This window comes from Melospiza melodia, chromosome 6, assembly GCF_035770615.1.
Source record: "Melospiza melodia melodia isolate bMelMel2 chromosome 6, bMelMel2.pri, whole genome shotgun sequence".
NCBI classification, from domain to species: domain Eukaryota; kingdom Metazoa; phylum Chordata; class Aves; order Passeriformes; family Passerellidae; genus Melospiza; species Melospiza melodia.
In genome coordinates this window covers 29,836,279-29,852,534 of record NC_086199.1, presented here as the reverse complement: position 1 = coordinate 29,852,534, position 16,256 = coordinate 29,836,279, and the positions used below count along the sequence as shown (strand labels likewise).

Sequence of the window (16,256 nt, the reverse complement as noted above, 5' to 3'; positions counted from 1 at the left end):
AGTGATTACATGTCACTATATATAATTATATATGAATCTAACTATGTCTAGTTTTAGAAATTGTCTTTTGGGGCTTGTTTCTTCATGCAATGGGCATAATTGCAGTATGTGCTATCTTCGATGAATTTTCCTAAGCATCCATTTAATCTTTCTAATAGGGCACTTGCAAAGTCTCTTAGGCAGAAGGGTTAGAAGTGTCTATGGATAAGAATCCTCTTTCAATGGAAAATGGATTTTTATTATTACTGTTTTACTGACCAAGCTTGTACTCATAGTGTGATTGCCCTTGATACTGAATACAAAATCAGCTCAAATTTCTCTTTTTGAAACCTTTACAAGGCATCTCATTAAGTGAGGTTCCTCTGGTATGAGGGGCTGGGTTGGTAGTAGTGCTTCTCCAAAACCTTATCACTGGTTTCCAATGTTGCTAAACTGTTCTTTGCCATTGAAAATAATGGAAGTTCTTGGTTAGGAAATGGGGAATAAGTTTGCCCAAGTTTGAATGTAGCTGGTTTCAAATTTGTCTGAGACAGTTAACATTATTTAGCCTTGTATTTCTAGCATTAAGTACTAAAAAATATCAAGACATTTTTAAAAATTAACTCTCTTTTCCTTTCTTATAAAAATCCCAATGATGTTGAATTGAGCTTGATTAATAACCAAGGAGTAAATGAAGGCCGAGTATAAGAAAATGTAGCTCTTAATATTTTGAAAAAATCGTGATAAAATCATTACTAATACAGTTAGATAAAATAAGTACTGTGCCATTGGTATTGTGGTTTATGTAGCAATCTGCAGGGAAAGGATGGAGAGAAGAGTGGTTGTGTTGTTTACATTCTGCTTTTTTGTTTTTACCTAATAAAGAGCAGTAAGTATTAGCTCTGATGATGAAGTCTTCTGTATTGTAAAAACAAATGATTTGCATACCACTGGTTTCACATACTTTTTGAAGTATTGACATACTGTTGATTATTCAGTTTGATTAGAATTTATTGTTCATGCATAGAGTCCTCCATCAGAGAGACAGACTTAGTAGTCTTTGCAATTGGTGATGCCTTCCAAAATTTATCCCATAATTCACATGCAGAATGGATAGCAGTGATTACTTAGCACATTCAAAGAATTTTTTTAATGTTATGGTAATACTGTTATTTTCAATAAACCATCCAATACCCAAGTAATTTGAACACTATTCCTGCTGTTTTATTGTATTGTGATATAAACATAAATGCAGTGTTAAAAGCTATACCAATGGTGTCAGACTCCTTAAGGACTTGAGAAAACTGTCATAACTTCTAAAATAACTGATAATCGTTTGTGGGTCAAAAAGAGCAACATGCTGTATTGCTTAGCTTTCTGCTTTCTTTTTCTCAAGGTTTGTCTGAGATTTAATTTTATGTGAAGTACACAAAACACTGTCAGTGAAACATTATCACTTTGTAAAAGCTGTTTAGAATATGGTCTGGCACAAAATGTGCAGAAAATTAAAAAAGAATACTCACAACTTCTTGCATAGAGCTGAGTTGTATATATTATTTGAAATTGTGACCAAAACCAGAATATGTGATGTGACTGCATCTTGATATTTGAGAGATAAGCCTAGAGCTAGAAACTTAGCTTTTAAAATTTAAAATTATATGCATGAATATATATGTACAGAATTAAATAAATATATATAAGTAGAATTTCATATATGTAGCTTCCTGTGTTCACATATGTGTGTGTGTGTGTGTGTGTGTATATACATATAGCTCCTTACAGTTCTGAGGAATTTATTTCGTCCTATCCATTGCATACTATTTCCATTTAAATGCATATTTTGATTTTTCTTCTGGGAGTAGGTGGAATGCCTTTCCATTACACTACTAAAAGAACAATCCACTTGAAAATTATATTTTTCCCTAAAGGGATGGTCTGTTCTAGTCTTATGATATTTTTTTTTCACAGAGTGATATTAACGTTGATGATGTAGTGATTTTATCTTGATTCAAAATGTTTTGTTCTGGTACTAAAAATATTAAGGAGTATGTTATGTATCCTGCAAGACTGTTACACTTAGTACAGTAGGTCCACATTGCCTCTGAATTCCCATTTTATACTGATCTGTTTGTCAGCATAATTTGATATTGTTTTGGAATGTTTCTCTTAAGACTTAGAGTCATTGCTGTCATTTTAGTAATGCTTGGTGACCTTGTCTTTTTTTCAAACACAAAAAAACAGTGATGGAAAAATATCCAAACAAATGCACTTTATAAGAGAATCAAACCTGAAAATCATAGTGTGGCATTTTGTGCTTCTCTGCAATCTGGGAAAGACGTTATTGAAAGTTGCATTTTTTTCATTAATATAAGTAAATGATGTAATAGATGAGTAGCATAAAATAACACTGTGTATGTGCAGAATTCTCTTTGTTTTGGTCAAGAAGTTTAAATCCTCAATAATTCTTGTTATGGGAAGTGCAGTGTAGACACTGTAGTGTTGAAACAGTAATTATTGTGTCAATACTTAAATTTTAAGTGGATCACTTCCAAAAATTAGACAAAAGTGTATATCAATGTAGAAAGTGAGGGGGTTGAGTTTTAAAGAATATTTTATCAGGATGGCTTTAAATTTGTAAAGGCTATAGAAAAATTTGAAAATCATGAATATGCCTTCATTAAATTCAGTTTTATTCACTGTTTTCTTTTTCATATGATTTCAAGAATCAATGTTATTTAAGCAAAAGAAAGATAAAGAGCCTTACCATACCAACTTAATTGGATGAAACAAATATCAGGTATTGCATTGTTGAGATTCCTAACGGTTTTAAATCATTTCCAAACCCTGGTGACTGATCAAGATTAAAGGAGGGTTCATGAGGTTTCTGTTCCAAGTACAAAAAGTAAGAGGCTTTTCTTTTGGACTTGTGTTTTCAATAGACTGTTTTCCTCCAGTTTTTGAAAATCCTATGTTCTGCTTTTATGTAAGGAGGAGTGATTATAAGATCAGAAGAGAGGATTATTGGCAGTGCAGATAATAAGAATATTTCTAAGAGAGATTGTCTAAAGCATGTTGTCATTGGGAAAAATTAAAATTTGCAGTATTTATTAGGAGTCTTGTGTGAGTTGTTGTGTACTCACAGTCCATGCCAAGATTATCTGCTCATGGAAGTAATAGCAGCATAATGATTTAGTAGTTTGAAAATGGGTGTATGAAATTCTGAAGAAATTTTTAGAGGGGCACAATTTACCCACAAATGTGCACATATAGTGGAACAAGTGACGTTGTTTCTTGCAGTAAATTTTCAGGTGAAAATGGTACAGCCTTCTTGCCAACTGACGTTTGTTTGACCATAGTGGCCTATAGTTTCCCATTAGAGCAATACCAAATGAAATGTTGTAAATCTTACCTCCACAACCATGCCTTTCTTCTCAAACATTCATTGTCAGGTAATTTCACATTCCAATAACTCATGTCACTATAATAATATTTGCTATAATACTTGTTCTATATTAAAAAAATACTTTGGCACTTTGAGAGAAGATATCATTTTAAACTAAAAAAACCTGTGAAAGCCTCAGGGTTTTTAATTTGTCTGTCAACAGTTAAAATTTTTGAATTCATTATTCACTTAATTACTCTACATGTACTTCAGTGTTATATGTTTTGTGACAGTTGAGGAATGATTACAAATCTTTTGCATCTTCACATTATAAATTAGTTATAAAGTATATTCATGACTCAGCATACAGGTAGATGTGAATTAGCTGTTTGTAAGGGTCTAAGTTAACAATATGCAGACTTTCTGATAAAATGTCTGCTTTTTAATCAAGGAACTTTTAGGTTGAAACTTTGTTTTTCATGCCTTTTATAATATACACTTTTTATTCAAGTACTTCAGATTACTGAATGTGATTGATACTTCAGGTAAGTGGTAATGAACATTTGGGACTGTGTTTGCATGACTTGTTCAACTATTACATTGAATAATTTTATATCTTGATCAACCTTAAATGAAAATTTACTTTTTCTTACAGAATGTGATCTTTTACTCCAGCACAGTATGCTGCAGGTGTTACTTGTACAAGGGTAGTTGCTGAAAAACTTAATTTGTTTGTAAAATTTGTCCACTTAATTTGTAAAAAATTTGTAAAAGTAAAATATTGTAAATTTGTAAAAATTTACAAAGTAAAAATTTGTAAAACTTAATTTGTAAAAGTAAAATATTGGTGGAGAGTCTGATTTATAAATACTTTTAGGAGCTCTTTTCTACAAATACTGGACATTGCGAAGGCTGAGCATTCAATACTATGAAAAGATATTCTCTAAATGGTAAAGATTTTTAAAATTCTTTGAAGTCATAAGAAGAGTGTAAGCGAACTGTCCTTTTGAAAGTATTTTTCCTTTTAAACTAAGTGGAGATCACTGGCCATGTGAGAATGCATGTATGTGTGAGAGTGTGAGTGTGTGTGTATATCAGTGCACATTATGCAGATTTCAAAGTTATGAAATGCAGTTTTAAAAGATGTAGTATGGGAGAATGAATTATCTAAATGGATATAAACATATCTACTCACCAGAATTGTTAGGGTAAGTGAAATTGACTTATTTAACGGGAAATTCTTACATGATTTCGAATGTGTAAAAATAAGCAGGCAGCTACCTTGCTGTCGCATTGTGACATCTAAGAGATAAATTTGGAGAAATAAAAAATTATTTCTTTTTCAAATTTGTTTGCAAGAAAACATAAGGGAGAGAAAAAGATTTGGTTCTAATGGACAAAATAGCTCATTTTCGTTTAAGACATGTTTTTCTTCCATAGTTCTGAGACTCGCCTGTTGCATGTGGTAAAAATCTAAAAAAGGAAAAGTAGGTATCACATCATGCCTTCAGCTTTACTTTCTCAAAAAGGACTGTTTGCTCACAGAATTACTAATAAGAATCAAATTACTTGGATGCCTCAGTATTTGCCAGCATGTGTTCTGAAATACTTCATTAAATAACACTGCTTTGACAATACTCATATAGAAACAAATGAGACTAGACAATTCTTGTATGGGATTTTCCTAGAGTAACTTCCCTTAGTGGAAGTCTGTTAATGACTTGAATGACCCAAACCATGGTGTATACCTCAGATAACCAGAGCAAGAGAGTCTGTTCTGTTTTGTAGGTGCTTTACTGGATCCAGGTCTTGTTGGTCTTCATTGTGGAGGGGTACCTTGCCATTAGCATCTAGGAGTTGGTCTGCATGGAGGCCGTGTGGTCCAAGCAAGGGAAAAAGACTTTCTGTCTATATTCAAAAATTCAGTTTACATCTGGCTTTTGGCTCTTACAGTTTGCTAAAGATACTCTTTAAAAAAGGAAATAAAAAAATTAGATTCTGCCTCTCTGAGGTCAGGGTATGATGCAAGTGAACTGAGTTTCATTATCTAAAGCATGAGACTTCTCTTAACTAGAAACATACAAACTAATATTCCTTTGACCCTTCTCTTGATTTAGTAAGTGGTTTGTCTTCAGGAAGACATTGATTTGTGACATAATAATATAGGCCAGTACCTGCCTTCATAACACAAATACTATTTTTTTTTTTTTCATTCTGAAGAATGTATACATTTTGCTAGGTTAAAATCCTAGCTTTTAAATCTAATCACAGATTTGAACTACCAATTCTGAATGAGTATAACTGCTCTTGATTGCAAAATAGTTACACATAAAATCACCAGTACTTAAAATATTCAATGTAGCATCAGAACAGAAACATGCATGATTACTTGGCTGTTTTGTGGTTGTTCACTGGCATCTTGTTGTTCTGATGTAATGTCATTTATTCAATCTGGAGTTGACTGTTCAGGTTAATTTTGGCTATTAAATTAAATAATCAGTCTTTGTGGAGGTGATTTTATAAATAAGATTTCCTGAAAGGAGTGTCTGCAGGCAAGTTTGCTCTGTAATTATTTGAATATTTAAGAGTTGGAAGTCCCAAAGGTGAAGCAGACATTTATTTGAAACCAATTCTCTGCACAAAATGCAATTAAAAAAATCTGTTCAGCTGTAAACTTTTGCTTCACTGTCAAAGTCTTTGTAACCCTGTGGCTGGAATGCAGGCCTCAGTTACCAGTTAGTCAGTTAATAGGTTTCAAGAAAAAAGGCCAGTTCTATTGAAAACTCTTAGGTAGCCTTTAAAATAGTGGATGTCTGTTAATTTTTATTTTAGTAGTCTATGTTTTTTGATAAATATATCTAGCTATATTAGATTTTACCAAATGACTAATGGGTTTAGTATGACACTTTTTTAATTGCAAAAATAGATCAATTAATCTAAATTAAATAATTTAGAATAAAAAAGTTGTGAAATAGTGTGGGATCTAAAGTGATGTAGCAAGTTTATTGAATTCTGTGAAAATAGTTAATATATAAAAAAAGGAATTAATTTATTAATGAATGATTTCTAATTAATAAGACTAATCGTTCACTTTGTCAATGCAGCTAAATGGAGAATCAGTATATCAGGAAAACTTGCATTTATGGTATGGTATGTGGCTATAGTGGAAGAGTTTTCCTGGTTTTCCATTTCTCCTGTTTAGAATGTAATTCTAGCCTTTTCAATACACTTCTGTTTGATATTAGAATTTGAGAGGGGTATTTCTGTCTGTTTTGCTCTTCTTTTTTCCTTTGCTATGGTGTGTGTAAGTGATTATGTGTAAACAAATGTATGCCTGCACCATTACCCTGAACATTTGGCACTTCTAGGTAGGAAGAGGACCATGTCCTAATTAAATGTGGTTGTTGTGAGATTGCAACCAGACACTGAAGGCACCCCTACACTGAATTAATAGATGGTGGGTGTGTGTGTGTGTGATGAGTGTGCTGTGTTTCAGTAATTGCATTTGTAAAACTCTCGAAGTTAGGCCATCATTTTTGCTTAAAGGTGGGTGGTAGGGTGCCTATGTCCTGCAAAGGGCATTTGTAAAAATATATCTAATTAGCTCTTGAAGTAGATTAGTTGCATAGTATTATTGCCTTGTATAGATACCATTATTCAGTAATTTACTTCTAAAGCAAGTTGAGATAAAGCCACTGAAGATTTCTGAAATTAATGATGAGAGTGTTCACGCAGGGATTTCATGTAAATCCACATTATGTTAATTCCCACCTGGTTTTGGAGCTACTTCTTCCTAAGGAATGAAGGCACGAGATATATGTGTTTTGAGATCCCTGTGTGGAAGACAAGAAAGTCCCAGATGATGTAGAGTGATCTGCAATCACTAAGATGATCTATGTGATTTGTAGCTAGTCTTCAGTGCCTTACCAAATAGTGGGTTTTCAATTTGACATAGTGTTATTATATCCTTATGTCTCAGGAATATTTCCATACTGTCTTTGATTACTTGCAGCTGCATCAGACAGACATACCAAAGCTTAGAAAAAAATCACATACTCTGTTTGGAATCACTATAATCATTGATCTTAAAATGCTTCAGGAATTATAAGGCAAAGCTCGTATTTAGGAGTTTTCCACTCAAATAATGGTAGAAGCCTAAAAGTCCTGTTACTAAGTTATATATTGTCAGTCGCCCACCTGCAAATATATTGCGCTTAATTTGAAGTTTTGCAATTGTATGGTAATCACTATGTAGGCACAAATAACCTTGAACGTTAATTTAAGTATGGATAACGGTTTTCAGTTATTCATACAAGCTTTAAGAAGGATATTAATTGGAAAGAAAATTTCATTTAGAGGCTATATTTTATATCTGGGTCATAAAAAATGAACTCTATTGTGGCAAAGCTGTGAAGCACACGTAAAAAATTGAATGTAGTTTAACCATTCTTCAGCTGTTTATACTTCTTTTTCTTACAAAGATCTGTTCTACAAAGTAAATTTTTAGGGATATTCTGCATTTGTCTGACTGGTAGTGCTCAAAATTTCTTGCAATACACATGAATAGACATAGGCACAGGTCTAGCACTTCATTTTTCTTTGTTAATATTTTGGCTGTTGTAGGCAATATTTCATTTAAGATAGACATTATTAAGGTGGTGAATAGTGCTGTGCAGTGATATGCTTAGCAGTAACCTTTACTCATAATGTGATATTGTCTGTATGTCTTATTTTGTTCAGCTTTCTCTGGCACTGATGAAGCCTAAGGCTGCTGTTTCTTTGAGTTGCTGATAATTTTTTATCTGATTAACTGACACATTTAGTTGAAATCAGACACAGCCCTTAGGCTGGGCATGGATTTAATTTAAAAAGTATCAAAGGTTTGCACTATGTGCTGTTTAATCATCATGTTTATCAGGCAAAGAAAAATTACCGGAAGGACCATAGGGAGAGGGTTATCTTAAGGAGCAGTAACTTGGGAAATTGATAATAACTCTGAGGTAATTTACAGCTAACTTTTACATTCATTAATATAACATTTTCCACTAATAGTTACAGTGCATGTAATATACTAATTAAATTGAAAACATTAGCACTAATTTTCTTTTTGCTGAACTCTGAAAGGGTCAGGTAAAGACATTAAAATATGAAATTATAGAAAACCTCTGTACTGATACCACTGCAATAAATTTTTTACTTACTAGTAGAATACTTCTACCACTACTAATGCTACAATCCATATGTACTAATTTCCTCAGATTACTGTTACAATCATTAATTGAAAAAAAGCAAGCAAAATTAAAATAACTGTGCTAGTGTAAATTAATCTCTTTATCTTTCACTTTAGCTGTGAAGCTGTATGTTAGAATTGTACGTGCATGTAACAGAGGCGCTTTAAAAACAGCAGTGATGTTTTGGAGCTTTCACAAAACTGTTAAATTTTTTATACTATTTCCTGATAGGAAATGCAGCCAACAGTAATTAATAATACACAAAGAGCAGCAATTTTGAATTTTGTTTTTCATTAAACTGTTTAAAATAATAAATAACTTTAAAACTAGGATGCCTTAAACATAAATTGTGCATTTTAGTACAGTTACAGTTTCAAAGATCAATTAGCTCCTCTAACACAATTGTTTATGAAGATTATTGTCTTGTCCTCTGAACAGGAAAACAATAAGTATAGTGCCAAAATATACACAGTTATAATTGTGAATTTTCACTTACTGTTAAAACATAGCTAATAATAATCTTAGGCACATTTTAAAAAACTATTGAAATTGTCTTATTTAGTTGCTTTTTAAAAGTTTATTTTTCTACCTGCCTTTTGAAATGAGTACGTTTTGTAGCTCTAAAGGGAAAAAATAAGTTCTAAAATGTCATATGGAAAATCAAACTTTGTTAGCATCTGTGTACATTTGTTTTTGGCATCTGGATTTATATGCACATTGCATGTTTTGTGTTGTAATACTTTGTGACAGAGGATATTGTACTGAGTATAAGTGCTTTCTGAATTATCCAAATATTCAGAGAGCAATTTATTTTTACTTTAGAGTAGCCTATTGCACTAGAAAAATATTAGTAAAGTTTAACATTGGTAAATAATCTCTTAAATTAACTGTATATGATGCTTTTTAAAATAATAATTAAAAAATCCACTCAACCTAAGAAAAAAATCACCTTTTCATATTGACTTTCCTCAGATATTTTTTCTGATATCTGTTACTTTTTATATGATACAGCACGTAACATGTTTCCTTCTGAATTTTACCAAATTCACTTCCTCAGCTTTTGAGTTCTGTGCAGATCCCTGATATTTACCTGTCGATGTCAGCTTGGTTTACCCTTGCTGAGTGCAGTTCTGTGAACATGCTTTTAATGGTACCGAACCTGATCAGATTCCACATTAAAAGTGACGGCGCTATTGATTCTGGGATGGATTCTCTGCTAACCATGATCAACTCTTAGTCAAACAAAATGCTGTCTGTTTGCAAGGTGTTCAATAACTCTTTCAATACCAAAGAATAAGTCCAGGGAAGCAGTAGCTTTTAGTTAGTACTCTTTGCATGCTTCAACTGCTGAGCGGAATACACTGTGGGACAAGGCTTTATGTAAGCTTTGTCCCGCTGAGGAGTTTAGAAGGTTATGAGACCAGTTTTTTTTCTGTTCTACCTCATGCTCCATCCTTCTTCTTTTCAGTCTTCTTATTTCTTGAATTTGTGCCACTCACTCTAGCATTCATTTGTTGAACTGGACAAAATAGGGGGATTGAACTCATTCCATTTCACTGAATTTAAGTATATTAACTAGTTCTCCTATTTCAAAGCATATATTAAGTGTACTGGTGTTTCTCCTCATGGAAGCTATTGTCTAGACAGTGATGAAAGTTTATATTTGCTGTTTACCGTGAGAAGAACTGAATGAAAAGAGATGGCAATAAATAAATACCTGTGAGAATTTTTTGAACATGAATGCTAACCACAACTGCAAAATGACATTGTAATGCCATTTCAAAGGACAATTAAAACTTACATATTATCAAAGGAAATAAACCAGAATAAGTGCAGACAATCTCCTATGTTATTATTTAAATCAGATTTAACATAAGTTGTAAGCAAGCAGCCAATAATAGCCTTGTTTTTGCATTACTAACATCAAGATATATTGCATACACATGTACATACTTGAGAATTCTTGTGTACCTATATATATATCTATATATATATATATGCAGTCATAATCATTCACATCCAATGTGATACAGATTTGTATAGTAAAAAACACCCAAACAACCTCAAAACAAAACCTATGAGAAATCTTCTTGATGCATTAGTTTCAAGTTTGGGCCATTGTTTCAATAGTTATTTAGTAAATGTTCTGTAACCTTCTGTGGATTTTAAAATTCCATTATCATAGGATGGTTATGAAATTTCCTGGGACTCGTGACTAGAATTTTTTAAATCCCAAACAAGTAGATTTGTGCAATAGATCTTTTTAGTATGGAAGTACTGTGTTTGGATAAGAACAGAACATTTAAGTCTCTACTTCAATTTAATTTTATTTTTAATTTAGGGGAATTTTCTTAGCAAGTATCTTTGCTGATGCATATATTTTGTCAGAACTTGAACAACAGAATGAATAAAAAAGTATTTTTATGGGTCTCTGAGCTTGTTAAAAGTGTATTGGGCAAGTCAGTTGCCATCTTCATGGATGAACAGGAGATTCTGTAAATCTGTCTATGTGGGAAATAAGATTTCACTCCATATTTGAGGATACCATCTTCTTTTTTGAAGTTTGTGATATAATTACTCTGTAATACTCTCATCCACCTATTCATTTCCCATTGTTAGAGAAGGAAGAGTGTGCTTAGTGCAAATATCTATAATGAAAATATTGTGGTAACTACAGATCTGCCATGCATTATAATAAATATTATGATGATAATGAACATAATCTCATTTGTTTTGATGAGGTAAGAGAAATGCATGTGTTATTAAACAGGTTACTCAGAAAAGTTGTGGATGCCCTATCACTGGAAATGTTCAAGGGCAGGTTGTATGGACCTTTGACTCAACCATTCAACAATTCTGTAATGAAGGAAAGTGGAAAACTGCATATGGATTTATGTGGCCACAGAGATTAATCTACTTGTGAGACAGCAGTTGTATGCCCTTCTGTTTGTTTGTATCAGACACTTCAAAAACATTACTTACTGAATTTAGCAGGTGGCATACTTTGCCTCTGGTAACTTAGAACTGTGATGAATTAATAACATAAAAAAATATAGGTAATATTTTCGGACATACTGGTTGATGTCTGCACATTGTGACAGAGGACGTTCTGAAGGAATTGCTGGGGTTATTATTTTTACATAAAAATAAAAACAAACAGTATTTATCTTGTTTACATCAGTCATGTTTTCCAAGACTGTCATTTTAAAAAGAATGTTAAAGACTGCAACTTATACTTTTGAAATATTTAAAGATTCAAGAAGGCTTCTTGAATCAGTTCATCAAATTTATTTAAACAAAACTGTGCTTGTACAACTGTGTTTAATTTTTGAGCAATGTTATTGTAGATGAGTGAGTTGAGTAGCTTGAAGTATCGCTGATTTACCTTTATTCTAAAAAGCGCTTTGAAACATTGCACTGAATGCTCAAAGGGAAGCAGAAATAATATTATATTACTTCTGGATCTGTGAGAAGCATCAGCTTGAAAACTGTTTGATTTGGCATTAAGCTCCATATTAATGGATCTATCCATTAACGACATGGAGAAGTACATAATGTAAGTAGTGATGTATTTTTTAGATTGTCAGAATTGTTTTGACCAGGCAAAAGCTCCTGGTGCAGTCCGCAGTGCTTCACCATCCGGCTGGTACAGTCAAGGGCACTTCACTGCTCAGCTTGCTTGGCCAAGGCCTGGCAGGGCTTCTGCGATCATAGAATAGGCCAAAAGAGAAAGGCAGGGGCAGGATACATCAACAGGTATATAACTGAAAAATTTATTGTAAAATCTTGCTGCAAACTTCTTCACAGGATTTGGAACGGGTCCAGAAAGTAAATCATGGGGTGTAGTTGTGATCGACCTTGATTAAAAGAGGAAAACAACTTTTACCAAAGTCTAGATGGAGCAAAATTTAGAAAAAGAAAATTCAGCGTGTTGATTGGTACTCAAAAAATTTTAAAATGCAAGATCTCACAAAATACTAGAACTATGTGCATTTAGAAATGTTACATTCTCAGTGGGTTTACAAGAAAAAATAAAGTATAATTTGTTGGCTTAGGGAATTTAAATGAAACAGAGAAAATGTGTCTTGGAAAAGCTTTTTTTATAGCAGAATTTTTAAAAGATGATGTTAAGTAAGTTTCCCGTGAGTTTTCTTGTTCTGGTGTTAAGATAAAAAGAGTAATCTCACACTCTCTTGTGCCGTGTACATGGAAAATGCTAACAATTCAGTTAATTGTATAATGTATGTTGCTAATGATTATTTGTAGGTGGACTAGCTAACCTGTCACTTATAGGCAAAAGCTGGAAGAATTTTTGGGATGTCTGGAAAACCTCAGGATAATCTGTTATGTCTGATACTTTTCAGTTACGTTGGTTATTTCTTCTCTAGAATGATACTCGAGTTAAGTAGACTGCATTAGAGTAATAACCATGTAGTAGGTCAGCTGAGCTGCTCCCTTCTGTGGCAGAACTGCATTTCAGCCTATTCTGTTCCGTGTACTGGACACAGAAAAAATAATTATACTTAATTGATTCTGCAAGTAGAAATATTGAATCTCTGCAGCTTAAAGCTTTATATACTGTGTCATTGATATTCCATGTCTTTTTTCAGGACAAAGAAGGAGTAGAGGGTGTATCTGTGGGAGCCATTCTTTCTGACTACCAGAGAGTTCGAGTGGAAGATGTGTAAGAAAATACTAATCCTTATCAGAGTACACATTCTGGACAGTACTTGTCTGTTTTCTAACTCAAATTTAAAGCAGAGATGGTTGCCTGATTTCTCGTGTTCTATGATACCAAGTTCATTATATTCATTAATATTGGTATATCTTTTCTTCTTTTATTTTTCTTCCTTTTCCCCCCCTGAAACAATGTGTTCATTAGTAAAAATCTAGTAGAGACTATACCAGGGTTTTTGACTGCTCTTCAGATCTCTCTTCATCTCTTGAAAATACTCAGAGATTTGGTATGAAAATAGTTGAGTAGGTTCAGTTCTTTGATTTCAATGGGAAGCTCACTCAGTTCCAATGACTACAGTGTTGTGATCAAGTCCCTCTGTTTTTCACCAGTGTTTTGATATAGAGGAACATCCTGTGACTTGTTATAAGGAATTAGATAGAAAAGAATCTTTCTAAGCACATCTTCCCTTAATTCCTTAAATCTGAAATTTGTTATTATTAGTCAGGAGCTTCCATTTGTCATTCCTATTGTGTGCAAAGGTCTATATAAATCATGATTTTTTTAGGAGTCTTAATTTAAAAAGAGCATTATGGAATGGTAGTTGTGTTTGTTATGTAGGCCAATATTTGATCTGAAAAAAGATTTTCACTGTATATATCTGATGAAATGCAAAACCACCTTGTGTTAAAAATTAATTATGGTTTCATTATTTCATTAATGATTTGTTGATGATGAAAGCAAGTATCTGGAATCCTTTATGAGCTGTAAGAACTGTGAAATTAATGCTATGCCAACTCAGCTCACATCAGCAAGTTACAGAGCACATTTGTTTTCTTTAAAGTTTACATAGATAAATTACAGTCAGAAATAACTCCTTTTTCTTTTCCTTTATACTTAAACATTTTAATTATTGCCTCACATGTTAGTAGGATAAAAAAAAAGATTGCTTTTGCTGATTGTTTTACATCTTTACCGCAGCTAAGAGATTGACAGGAAATCACAGTATTTCAAACAGGCATGATTGTTTCTGAGCTTGTAAAGTAAAATACTTCACATTATTTCTGTAGATTCATCCCTTGCAATAAGGTTGTTTCATATGAGCCATCCCAATTAATTCAGCTAATTTTTAGCTGAATTTAGGCACGTAAGTAACTACTTTACATTCAGAGCTGCGGAATAGTTCTATTACACAACTTAGTGCTCTGTTAAAGCCTATCAAAGTAATAAGAAAACCAGTCAGATTATATGAGTGTTAACTATACATTTATATACCAACATTAAGCCTACATTTAACTATATAGTCTTCCTTATCATACTAGTGGGTCTATCTGACATGAGGAGGAATGCCCATATATGTAAGAAAGACCATGTATTGGGAGAAACATGATAATTGACAAATAAATGTAAATCTTAAGGAGTCTGAACTAGTCCCATAGTTAAATGTTTAAGTTTTTCGGAGACCTTACACATTTAATCACCAGCTGATGGTTCTTGACAACTTACAGAAACGTTACCTATCAATAATGCAAATTAGTGATTCTCTAATTTGATAAACAATCAAAGCTGTGTATCAAATGCTGTCCATATATGATATGTATCAAAACAAATTATTAACTTTACAGTAAAAAGTTGTTAATTTATATCACAAGCTGTATACATTTTCCTGAATTATTCTTTTCCTTGGGTGTTGATCCAAATCACAGCAACAAATTCAGCATATTGTACTAGTGACATGTGCCACATTTATCACAGAGCAGTAACTTTGTCCTTAGCTGTGTTCACAAAAGTGATGACTTCCTAAGGTGCTAATTGCTTTGTATCCCAAAGCAAAAGGTTTAGGAACACGTTTTGTAATGGCTTTACTTACATTCCTGTGCAGATCTGTTTAACTCAGTGAGTTGCGTCTTATGTAGATGAATCATACTCAGAGCAAGTTTATTTATTTCTTTTTTAATATACATTAGACTTAATGTTTATAAGGAAATATATGAATAGTAAAGTGTTGTAGTTGAAATTATAGAGGAAAAATTATTTCCAGATAGGAAAAGAAAGAAATTTTCACTGATTTTACAGTAATAATACTGGGTAAAAGCCTAATACTTGACTTTATCCAATTTTTGTTTGTTTTTAAGGTGCAGAAGGCTTAATCTTCAGCCTTTATCTTACCTCTGGCGTTGGAACCAGGAAATACTGCTTAAGGAAATGATATCATCTAACATTCAAGCCATAATCATAAAAGTGGCAGCTTTTGGTATGTATTCAGATTCTGAGCAGTATTGTCTACTGAAATTTCCCATGGACAAATCCACAACATAACAGAGAAAAACAGAACCTTTGTTGCACATTTTAAGATATGAAATGTCAATATCAAAAAATTATAAAAAATGGCTCAATACCAGTAGTGATGTCTGAATAATTAATTTAACAAGATGCAATTCATTCTTAAAGGGGGCGTGGAAAAGCTGGAAAGCAGTTCTTCCTAACATAGTCATTAAATTCCTCTCTTATTTTTTTTGTTCTGGTTTTGTTTTAATTTGTAGTAAAGATGCATGTATAATTCAGTAGTTCACAGTGTTGTCATTTATAGATGATACAAGCTTGTGACTAGACAATATTGTAAAGCAACCGTGAAAGTTTTAATAGAAATACATCAAGTTAATATCAAACAAGATATAATTATGAGGACAAAATATTTTCTGCAACAGCAGACTTGGAGTTGGTAAATCATAAGACCAAACAGAAATAATTCATCATTGCCTCTAATTTTTTTTTTAATATTTTAAATGTGGTTGCTTAGAATACCAGAAAATCAACGTCTTTTCATTATCAGATGTATATGAAATGAAGTTCTAAAACTTGAAGCAAATCAATATGAAAGTTAACCTATCTGTTTATTGCTTAAATGTAAAGGTAGGGTCAAATGAAGTTTTTTAAGAAGGCTTATGGAATGATGTGCTTTAAAAGACTAAATGAGCATATGAGAAAC

At 32.6% G+C, this 16,256-nt stretch overlaps 1 protein-coding gene across 4 annotated transcripts in view; it reads left to right on the top strand.

Moving 5' to 3' along the window:
• Window positions 1-16,256, top strand: part of DPH6 (diphthamine biosynthesis 6) — a 184,615-nt gene that overhangs the window by 26,641 nt on the left and 141,718 nt on the right. For all 4 annotated transcript variants that reach the window (XM_063160467.1, XM_063160466.1, XM_063160469.1 and 1 more), the window contains exons 4-5: window positions 13,203-13,276; window positions 15,403-15,521. In XM_063160467.1, coding sequence (XP_063016537.1) covers window positions 13,203-13,276; window positions 15,403-15,521 — 193 coding nt within the window. The remainder of the gene's footprint in view (window positions 1-13,202; window positions 13,277-15,402; window positions 15,522-16,256) is intronic.